The sequence below is a fragment of the Hemicordylus capensis genome, chromosome 5 (genome assembly GCF_027244095.1).
Source record: "Hemicordylus capensis ecotype Gifberg chromosome 5, rHemCap1.1.pri, whole genome shotgun sequence".
Lineage (NCBI taxonomy): Eukaryota > Metazoa > Chordata > Lepidosauria > Squamata > Cordylidae > Hemicordylus > Hemicordylus capensis.
In genome coordinates this window covers 254615982-254627981 of record NC_069661.1, presented here as the reverse complement: position 1 = coordinate 254627981, position 12000 = coordinate 254615982, and the positions used below count along the sequence as shown (strand labels likewise).

At 45.6% G+C, this 12000-nt stretch overlaps 1 protein-coding gene across 1 annotated transcript in view; it reads right to left on the bottom strand.

Moving 5' to 3' along the window:
* The window catches only part of LOC128327458 (collagen alpha-1(XII) chain-like), a 64975-nt gene extending 55663 nt beyond the window's left edge, over positions 1-9312 (bottom strand). The window contains exon 1 of the mRNA XM_053256255.1: positions 9237-9312. Coding sequence (XP_053112230.1) covers positions 9237-9312 — 76 coding nt within the window. The remainder of the gene's footprint in view (positions 1-9236) is intronic.
* Between the last annotated feature and the right edge of the window lie 2688 nt (positions 9313-12000).

Here is a 12000-nt window from a genome sequence, read left to right as displayed (position 1 = left end):
CCCTTCCTTCTGGCTGGGGCCAATGGGTTCTAAGGCTTGTTTTGTCCACATTTTTTCACAATAGGGTTTCCCTTAAAATCAGAGATGTAGATATTTGGAGCTGAAATGAATCCACAGGAACCTATCAGAATCCAAGTTAGCAATTACGTCTTGTTTTGGAAGGAGGGGCAACATGAATTGCCCCTCCCTCCAAGAATATAGTTGTTTATACTTCGCTCCAGCCAGGTTAAATGAAATAATTAAGACCGATCAATTTAAAGGCTGGAAATGTGGTGCAAATTGAGCCGTCTTCTTCCACCTACAAGGGGAATGCCACAGCATCCAGACATATTGATCTCAATTACTGGAGTTTGCATTGAAAGCCTGAGGTCAGTTCTATTGAATGTATTGCTGAATGATTTGGATGAGTGTTTTCAAGGGGCCCTGTAGAGGGCTTGTGTTAAATTTTTTATTAGGAGCAAAGCTGGGATTGGCCTCATATTGGAAATCAGCAGCAATTTCAACAATTAAGGAGTGGTTAATCAAAGTCCTGGAGGTAGAAATGGACAAACTGACAGAGAAGATGCAGAGAAGAAACCATCTATACTCTTGACTGAATTAGAAGGGACAGGAACCCAGTTTATTTCACACCAGAACATGTAGACCCTTTCTCATGATCAGTGAGAAAGGCTACCGGGCATGCGGGAAGGAAGGCTTCTGAAACTTACCTCCCCCACAGACAATCTTTGGGTCCGTGCTCACATTGGATCATGTGCTCAGATGCGCAGTGCAGAGGGCTGGGAGCTGGGATGTGTCATCCCTGGCTCCTGAAAATCCCATAATGCACGACACATGCACCCAGTGCATTGTGGGCATCCCCCCCTGGCACTGGCTGGGAGCCCTGCAGTGACACTGAGGTGCTGCTGGGATCGGGGCCGATCCTAGTGGTTGTGCATAAGCTGTGCATAGTTTAGGCTGCGCATGGGAACAGCCTCGTATTGTGGTTATATAAGGTTAGAAACAAATATTGTGGGTAGTTTTACATCTTAACCTTGTAAGAGACTGAGTATATATCAATGTTTGAAGATTACTTTGCTGAATGGAAGAGCAGATCCTATAGGGGAGCATTGAGTCAACCTTTTCTTTAGCAGAGTAACCCAGTTTGATGAGAACAGAACTCAAAGAAGAGATTTGGAGACAACGATTTAAGTTCTGACACAAGTAAATCTTTATTTTAAGGAGTTACAAAGTTAGACAGAAAGCCCTTGTACTAGCTCCATCATGGTGGGAAGGCAGAAGAGGAAAGAGCTGAGAGAACAAAGAAGAGGGAGTGCCCTAACCAAGCAGTAGAGACTTGGATCAGAGACTGAAGAGTGGACAAGTGGGCAGTCCTACGCTCTCTGCCTTAACTCTTAATGTCCCTAGTGGCCAATAGGAATTATTGGTACTGAGAGTCGATTCTTATGGAGTCACATCTCCAACAGATCCAATGGCTATATTTTTAGCCTACTTTCCAGTAAGCTTATGAGATCACCCGACACTCCATGTGCCCGTGTGCGTATCTCCCCTTATCAACTTCGCAATGCCTTGACCAATATGAACCAAATCGGGTACAGTTGTAGGGACACCTCAACAGTCTAGTTTGTGATGATATCATCCAACCCGATTCAAGATGGCAAATGCGTAAACATTTGAGGCACAAGTGGGCTAACTTGTGGACCGTCCAGGGGCGTAATGAGGCTGGAGTGGGCCCAGAGACAAAATTTTAAAATGGGCCCCTCGCTGATACACACACACTCACTTCACATGTGACTTGCCTCTGGGGGGCTCCTCGAGGCGTGGGGGGCCCCAGGCAGCCACCTCCCCTTGCCTAATGGTAGTTATGCCCCTGAGACCGTCTAACCAATTTGAACCAAATTTGGTAAATTGTAATGAGTGACACACAGGGACATCTCAATGCCATAGTTTGTGATGATGTCATCCACCCCAATTAAAGATGGTGGGTGCAAAAACATTTGAGGCGCAAGTAGACTAACTTGTGGACTGCCTAACCAATTTGAACCAAATTTGGTGCAGTTGAAGTGAGTGACACACAGGGGGACACCTCAACCGCGTGGTTTGTGATGATGTCATCCACCCCATTCCAGATGGAGGACGTGTGGACATTTGAGGTTCAATTGGACTAATGTGAACTGCCTAACCAATATGAACCAAATTTGCCACAGGTGTAGAGACACATAGGGATGGCTCAAGGGTGTAATTTGTAATTATGTCATCCACCCTGATTCAAGATGGCAGACACATGAAAAACTGAGGTGCAAGTGGGAACCATTTTGGACCAAATTTGGTACAGTTGTAGGGACACATAGGGACAGTCAAACACATAGTTTGTGAAGATGTCATCCACCCCAATTCAAGTTGACGGATGTATGAACATTTGAGGCACAAGTGGGCTAACTTGTGCACTTCCTAACCAATCTGGACCAAATTTAGTTGTAGGGACAGTGGAAGGAAAGTAGGCAGATTAGTTAGATCCAGGACAGACCTTTAAACCCATTCAAAATTCTGGGGTTCAGCCCAGCTCTGCAATGTATGCAGATCTGCTAGTGTGGGCATTCATAGGAGAAGGGAGCCCCAGTTTCCAGTGACTCCAGGACAGCAGGTTTGCTGTTTCAGGGCACAGGCAGGTGCACACATGTCCACATTTGCAGACAAGCTGACGAAGGGGTATCGTTTGACAGCCACTTGACAGGGAAAGTACCACTCCCCATGGCTTTCCTCCATAGAGCAGCCTGGCCTGATACAGAGTCCCAGTGGCCTGTCACTCACGTGAGAAAGTGGTCCGTGGGAGAAGGGGATGTTTTGCCATCAGGCATCAGTAGAGTTTTTGCTAAGCAATTCTCTCCCCTCCCCTCTGATGGTCCTTCTCATGACTTGTGTGGGGTTGTCCCCATGGCCTGGCACTCTCTTAAGCTAGTGCGGTCCACCTTGGTTTGGATGACTCTGTCTTCACAGTAGTGGGCACTCTCCTTTGACTGGACCACTACTGACCCTGGTGACCATTCCTGCTCATTAGCAAGACTTGGGACTGCAAAACCCCAAGGAGAAGGGGCTGGGCCCCCTTCCCCAACAACAGTGGGGGGAAACAGAACTTGGCTGCTCAAGAATCCCTGCTTGGGGCCGCTTTTTGGGCCTGAGCCCGGGCACCCCTTCACCCAAAAAATGTTTCCCTCTTGGTGCTATGATGGGGTGCCCAGCTTATGTTGCCATCTGGAGTGTTTATGTTTGCGAACATACTCCATTGTCACTTCTTTCTTGGAAGCAAAGCACTTTGTGCCCGTCCTGTCACCCCATCCCCTTTCCTGCCTACCTGCCTGGCAGGAGGGAGCAAGGGACAGAGGGGGAAGAGGGGATAACAATTGGTTGGATGACAAGACTGCAATGGGATGTGGCAGCATCCCTGTTTCCAGGCAACTCCATAGCTGGATAAGTGACAGGTGGGGAGGGGCTGGTTCTCCAAGAACCAGCCAGCGAAAAGCACCACTGGCATAGAGCAGCCATGTCCCTGGGCAGCAGGTCTACACCACTGCCTCTATGACTGCAGTTTGAAAATTGGCACGAACTTGCAGTTATGGCAGCATCTGGAGTTCGACATAATGCTTTGGAGGCCAAACTTGAACTCTCGGCAGCAAACCTTTGTGCAAACCAAAGGTTCAAATGGGAGTTTGGTGAGGCAAACCGCAGGTCGCTTTTGCCACAAAATCATGGTTTGGTGTTACATGAGCCATTTTTGGAAGGGCGGTATAGAAATCGAAGAACTAACTAACTAACTAACATATGAACCCGGCCATAGTGTTGGACATAACATGTGAACAGAGCTGTTGAAGCTGTTTCTGGAATCTTTTCTCCCCGGTATTTTTTCTAACATTTTTCATAATATCCAGACATTAGAAATCTCCAAGATTGTCTTCAGCTGTCACCTAGAGATTGATACCAAGTCTTACAGGCTCCAGGCCAGTCCAGGAAAGTGGGCTTTCCTAGTAATGATCAAGACGGTGATGCCAGAAAATATCCAATAAGGCATTTCTAACATAACGGGGAGCTTACTGGGTCAAAGTGCCATTAAACGTTTGTGTCTAAAATATCATCACAGCACAAAAAGCAGTCTAATCCCCTGCATAAAAAATCATGGAAGCTATTTAAAGATTCTGCCAAATAAAACAAGACAATGCTCAGGCACAAAACTGAGCTTTGAAAAGTGAGAAATCTGCTATCTAGATTTATGACTGTAATGAGAAGTCAGGCACATATCAACCTCAAAGAGGCACTTGGAGAGATTGAGCTCTCAGCAATCCCAAGATCCCTCTTCATTCTAGGTGGAAGTATCCTCTCCTCCTCCTTTGTCAAAAACACAGTCCTCCAATTAACAGCAGCTCACTCGGGCAAGACACACTAAAAGCTCCCAGAGAGATCTTACTGCCATTGAAGCAGAGGTGCTCTTACCCCTGGACTTCCGGGCCGAAGTCCAGGGCCTCCATAGCCCCTGGGGGCCTCTAAATAATCTTTAGTCTGTCCCGGGTGGTGTGGTCACCCAGCTGAGCATGATAGTGCTTAATTTGCGGAGGGGGGGGGGCTCCAAAGGCCTTTAGGTTCAGGCTCCAAAATTATCTAGGTGCACCTCTGCATAGAAGGCTCTTCTGTGCTTCCCAAGTCAAAAGAAGGACTTGCTGCCTTTAGGAAGAAATGCTTTTCGCTATCTGTCCCTGTTGCATGACTTTTGCTCTCCAGTTGCTTGTGACTATCAGAAGCAGGAAGAGACAAGTTAAACCAGTATAACTTGAGCAAAACTCCACACACGCTTATGGTACTTTCTTCTCTGGTGTGAGAAATATGTGGTAGAAAGATTACTATTGATTTAAGAGTTGATGTCCTGATTATTCCAAATCTGATATCAGGGGCATAGCAAGGTTGGAGTGGGCCCAGAGACAAGATTTTAAAATGCCCCCCCCCGAAGCTCAGCTCATGAAGTAAAGAAATTTTAAATGAGAATGAATAGTGGTAACAGTTTTGTAAATTGTGGACGATGCAAGTCATTGAATGGTACTAGAGAAAGACGTGCTGTTCTGGTAGCTCCAGGTCTTAACGCTCACATCAATTTCAGAGGATGAATGCAACTGAAGGAAGCCTGGGCGGGTGAGCGTCTGGGGGAGTCAGTCATGTGCCTTGCCTGGGGGGGGCACAAGGCATTGGGCCAGCCAACTGTCTCCCATTGCCCTATTATAGTTACGCCCCTGTCTGATATCATCTCTTGGCCCATTCACACGTTATGTTCAACACTCGTGCAGGTACACAAGTACAGGCATCACATGTTATGCTGAATACAGGTACAGAAGTACATTTCCTCTCTGTACCCTGCATTTGAAGGGCCTGTATCCAGGTTCACTTTTTAAATGAACACGGGTACAGTCATTCACACAGACATGTGAATGAGTGTACAGGCATCTGTATATGTGTACAGCATAATTCAAGCCAGCACCTTGAATTGTGCCCACAAGTCCACTGGTAACCAGCATAATCTCTGAGTCAGACTTTTGTGTCCTAAGACATAAGCTGAGGCTTCCTACTGTGTCTGTGCATTCTTAGTTTATTATATCCCTCACTCCAAAATGTTGTTGGAATTTGCAATGCCTGTTAGGTGAAGCCACAATTTACTGTGCCTGGGGATGATGGAAGTTGTAGTTCAACAACAGCTGAACTAACTTGGGGAGCCAAGGTTGCCTACTCCTGCACTAGAATCTGGAATAGCCATGACTGTATTCTCATAGCCCAGAAACAGTAGCAACTGAATCCTCACCAAAGAGGTCATGCAAATGGTTGTGCCAGGGGTTATCAAGGCTGAGGACTTCCTGGACACCCAGTTTATTAGAAACCCACCAGGAAAAGCCAACAGTGCCAGGGAAAGGCTTTCAGCTCAGTGGCAGAGCATCTGCTTTGCTTGCAGAAAGCCCCATGTTCAATCCCTGGCATCTCCAAGTAAGGCTGGGGAAGACTCCTACCGGAAACCTGGGAGAAGCTGCTGCCAGTCAGCATAGACAATGCTCAGCTAGATGGACCAAGGGTCTGACTCGCTTCCTGAGTTCCCCTGTTCGCTGTCTTCACCTGCCTCTGTCCTTGCCAGGAAGTGCGCATCAGAGGATGCTTCTCTCGGTTTGTGCATCTCCTGCTCTACCTGCTGCCCTCAATGACTCCCTCTCTGATCCTCCACCACTTGTTGGTTAAAGGGTGTTTGCTGAAGTCACCCAAGGGCCCACAAAGCCCTACTGAAGCAAAGTAACTTACTACTGAATTTAATGTGGGAGGAGGTTGCTTGAAAAAGGAACACACACACCCACACACACACACCACTCCAAATCATTCTGCGTTTCATACATACATACACACACACACAACCACACACACAGCCCTGTCATGCATTTAAACCTACTTAGATTGGTACCCTTTTGCAACAAAATACCAGCTCAAGACAGCTATATTAATCATAAGGGGGATATGATTTTATTTGAGAATTTCCGTACGCCTCCTAGATTACCCCACTTCATAAATCAAAAGGCTGCCCAGGACATCTGCAGACGCTGATTTATTGCACCGTTCCCAACTCTGCATTAAACAGCATTATAGTCAAGGATATTGGCTTAATTGACAGCTTGGAATTTAATGCAGGTAATTCCGTAGTTGGCACCAAAGCGTCCCTTTAACCCTTTGGTGGGTTTCTCAGAGTTTAAAGACTCACTTGGGGAAAACCTTGGTTTTAGACCACTGGTTCATGAATGCCTTATTTATTTTGCTGTTTTAACAATCTCATCATAAAGTCTTCGGGCACAGTGGGTTACAAAATGACTTAGTTAAAAGATATTCACCATGAGGCTTTACACACAGGGCTTCTACACCGAATCTACTTCAGAGGAGAGTGTGTGCGTTCACACACCAGACAAACTTACCCCAAAGTTCCTTTGAGATTCTTGGACCCACTACACACACAAATCGGGCTTTGTAATGCGAATTCTAGCTTACCTCAACGTATTTCTGGATTTTAAAAATTCTGGTTTTAAGCTACTTTTTCTGAAAACGCCGGAGCAAATAAGGAGAGGTACTGACGTAGGATCATTAGAATGATAAGAGGGATGTTCTCTTTAGAAAGTGAGATATCGGTCTTTTGGAAGCTCTTTCTCTCCCCTCCCCGCCCCATTGGTTAGAATGAAAACATGGAGCATGCCAGATGAACTTGTTTCAAAACAAAATCCGAGAACAGAGGGGAGGGGCTGCTTCCCTCAATGCCACGAGTGTAGTTCAATGTGGCTTCACTCAACATTTACCCCGAAACATGAAGTCATGTGTGAATAACTCCCATGTTTGGTTTTCTCACCAAAAAAACCCTTCCAATCCCATCAGAAAAAGAGGAGTATTCATTTAATGAGAGCAGCCCCTTATTGAGAAATACATTTTCATTCACATTTTCAAGTATAATACTCAGCAAGCATTTCCCATAATGTATTAGGACCACTATGGATGCCTCTTACTCTGTTTCCCTCAGTAACAAGAAACACCTGGGTTTATACACCCAATTAGGCATAATGCAGGAAACCTGACGTTGCCCAGTGGTTGATAAGATAATCCTTCCTTCTTTCAGTTTCTAGACTGCTTCTCAGCAAGCTTTTAATACAGTTTATTATTTTAAAAATGCTTATAATTGAGCAATTAAAAAGCAACAAAACCACAATACAAAATGTGAGTAAAATTTCCAGTGAAATTCCAGGGTGATCCAAGAGTGATCCAAGTTATTTCCACTGCTAACACTGAGGTCCACTGTCTGAGTCTTCTACTTCCAGAAGGCCAATGCCCTTCAGCAAAAGGTCATCCTCAATTTTCTAATATTTTCTAAAAATTAAAAGTTTTCTAAAATTAAGAAGAAATGTGGTCAGGCAAGCCTCTCTGGGCAATTCCACACAGCTGAGGTGCTACTAAGAAGCCCTAAATCTTACATGTTTTCACTGGACCTCCAACAGTTGAGGACACTTGTTACAATGCCTGCTTAGTATCTTAACGTACAAAGAAGGATATATGAGAGGAGACATTATTCCAAGCAGCCAAGGCCAAGACCTTGTTGGACTTTAAATGTCAAGCCAGCACCTTGAATTGTGCCCACAAGTCAACTGGTAACCAGTACCATTCTTCAAGGATGGGTGTAATATGATCTCTATGGCCAAGTCCATTTCCAAACAGTCTTCAAAGGTTGCCTCAAACTGAACACTTTACAGTAATCTAGTCTAGAGTGTACAGAAAGAAGGGGCTCTATAGCCAAGGAAAGGGGGTACCCTGATGAAACTGGAAAAAGTTTCTTCTGGCCACAGCCTCCACCTGGAGCTCAAACACCAAATGAAATATAAAAGAACCTCGAAGCCACACTCTTGTTCAAGGGGACTGCAGCCCCATTCAGAGTAGATGGTACTGAAAGACCAGTACTCCTATCATCACTGTCATTATTAAGATATCAGAATGCCTCACATTTTGCATCCAATTACAGAACTCAGAGCAGCTTAGAACATCAATAAAAACAGGAAACCTAGAATCAATAAGACAACAATTCAAATAAGAAAACAATTCAAAGCTACTGAAGCTACTAATACAACCACATTTCAAATAGGGGTGTGCATGAACTGCAGTTTGAGGACTGGTTCAGTGCGGGGAGAGGAACAGGGAGCAGGAGCTTTAAGAAAGAGGAGAGCGGGTCCTGACCTGCTCTCCACGGCCCCATGTAGCTTCCTGCTGGGGCAGTGCTCGGCCCTAGTACCCCTGCACGGTGCCAGCGCACACAGCACATGCGTGGAAGTCATCTGTATGCTGGCGCCACACAAGGGTACTTGGGCTGAGTGCCACCCCAGCTTCTGCATGAGGTGGTGGAGAACAGCTAAGGATCTGCTCTCCTCTTTCTTAAAACTCCCACTCTCCACTCCCCTCCCTGGGCCAAACCAGTGCTTGAACCATGGTTTGTGCACACCCCTCAATTCAAATTCGGGGTGTGTGTGTGTGCTTTTGAGAAGGCCAATGCTACTTGCTCTGCATCGTGTATTGTGAAATACACTGAGGCCTGATCTAATATCCTGATATCACCAGCATTTACGTTCCCCTGGAAAAGCCATGATTAACTGTACACTGAGAATTCCCGGTTTAGGAGGAGATTATGGAGGAAGTGCACTTACCTTCCTGTGGGGCCAATGATCTGCACTGGGCCAGAATAGCAGCTAGAATAAGGATCTTGGCATACAAAGTTTTCATCTTCCTATAGTAGAAATCCATCCAAGGGCAGTGTCATTGCTGAACAGCCTGGATTGTCAATTTTCTGTGCACACATACCAAAAAAAGCAGTTTGGTGTTAATTTGGCAATAGAAAATTCAACAAGATCAAAACAAACCATAGTGATGGGGCTTGAAACACAGATTGGTCCCATTCAAGTATTTAGCAAAGGATGGAAGCAGGGTTGTACACGGACCAGTTTGTGGTCGAACTGGTCTGCCGTGAACTGGGCGGTTCAATCGTGAACTGCTCTGAATTGGTCTGAGATGGTTCATCGGTCGATCTGATGGACCGGTTCACAGAGCAGTGGTTCGGTCCGAATTCAGACCGAACTGCCGCATGCAGTCTGTACACATCCTGGAAGATGCAATTTAAATAGCCAAATGGGCATACAATTAACCCTTCCCACACCCCTGGCCTCCTGCACAGCCCCTCTCACCCAGCTAGCCTCCCCCCCCCCGCCCCCGTAGCTAGGTTGACTTCTAGTATCAGAGCCCAGCTGGGAGAAAGACACCTGAACTGGGGGATAAAGACAGCAGGTGGAAGGAGAGCACACCTGCCCTATGCACCCATTTGGCCATTTAATTTGCATCAGTTCCCTGTTTTACAAATGAATAGACTGCATCCATATCTAAAGAGGGTCTGCTATTGCCATTAAGCATCTAAGCAACTGGGATGACAGGTGCTTAGGGCTCCCTTGCATGACATCACTAAAGGCAAATGAAACCAACTGAGAGTGAGAGCAATGCTTTCTATACCCCATTGCCCTCACTCTGAATGGACAGACACTTTTGCCCTTGCTTTCAATGTCATTCCTGAAAAGTCACCCAAAAGGGAGATGCTTTTGTTTCTACTGAAAAGAATTGTGAAATGCACTCTTTCTTTGAGTTCAGCCTTAAACTCAAATTCTGCCTTTTAAAAAGATGGATTATGTGATATGTTGATGAAGCACCTTTGCATGTGCCTATTTTTCAAAATGTGCTCTGCTTCCAATACTCATGGGGAGAAGGAAAGACTTATTCAGGGCACTAATAGCCTACCCCTAGAAATCCTGCTCAGACCCCAATCTGGCTTTCAAGCATCTTCAGGTCTCTCTCTCCAGTTTCAAGTCTGTTTTTAGAGCCTCAAGGGGAAAAAAGTTTGAAAATCTGCCTGAAGATCAGAAGATGGCTCATCTAGTCCAATGGCTCATGGAGTCCAGCATCCTATTTTCCCCAGTGGCTAAACAGATGCCTCCAGCAAGCCCACCACAAGCAGGACATGGAGGCAATATTTTATTCATTCATTCATTCATTCATTTAAAAATGCTTATGTACTGCCTCCTCCAAAGACTCTAGGTAGTGAACAATAACAATACCAATTTTATTTAATTTTAAAATTAAAATTAAATAAAAAAACAAAAAATAAAAAATAAAGGGCAAACGCCTGGCGAAACAGGTAAGAAGAGCCTTAAAAGCAGCTAGGGAGGGGGCTGAATGAATCTGGGTGGAGGAAGATTGTTTCAAAGAAGAGGGGTAGCCACAGAGAAGGCCCTCCTATGGACTCAGGCACCACACACTACACCAGGGCCCTGGACACTAAGGAGGGCCAGCTGAGAGGACCTCACAGGATGGGATATAACCAGTAGAGAGAGGCGATCCCAGAGATGTACAGGTGCTAAGCCCATAAGAGTTTTGTAGGTGAGAACCAGCACCTTGAATTAGACCCAGAAGTAAACAGGCAACCAGTGCAATGACCATAAAAGAGATCAAATCTATGGCCACCCATGAGGAGGCGGGACGCAGCATTCTGGACTAGTTGAACCTTCCGAATCATTTTCAATAGGCCACCTCCACTGTATGTTACCCAGCAAGTGCTAGCAAAAAAGAGCATTCAGATGGCCTCTAAGCCAGGGTTCCCAATCCTGGGCCTCCAGATGTTGTTGGACTTCCTTATCATCCCTAGCCATAACTGCCTTCAGCCTTAGAGCAAGGCTGGGACTCTCGCTCTAAGCCAAGCAACTACCTTTAATGCACCTTGAAATTTTCACACAAGTCAGACCAATATTCAGTCATAAAGACCAAATTAGCAGTTCTCTGTTCATTCAAGGTACTCAACAGAGCAGCATAGAAAAATTGGCACTCAACATCTACATAATGATGTATTATTGATACCTTGACTAGGGCAGGGGTTTCCAGTCTTGGGTTCCCAGATGCCTTTGGCCTATAACTTCCACCAGCCCCACCCATAATTGTTTTCAGCCATTGTGGCTGGGGAAGATGGGAGTTGTAGTCCAGTGACATCTGGAATCCCTGCACTTGGTAAGGATTGTACAGGGTCTTGAACATTAGAAATGCTGTCTTAGATTCCTTCCCCAACTAATTCACTTTCTTTTGCAGGTGAGAACAGTCTTATAACTGGCCCTTTGGGGCCATGGGGAGGAGAAGAATGGTTGGATGAGCACATGGGGGTGTACAGAGGGTGTACAAAACTGTCCTGTACACTATTGTTTGTATGCTTAAGCATGCGCTCAAGGCAGAGCAGAGAGCATTGTTCATGTCTGATGCATTGTGGGTGCTTAAAAGGTTCATATAATAAATATATAATGGGATGAAAAACATGTTCATTCAGAATGCACGTCTCAGCAAGTCATTGCTTTTCACTACAGAGCGAAAGATGTTGGCTTCCAC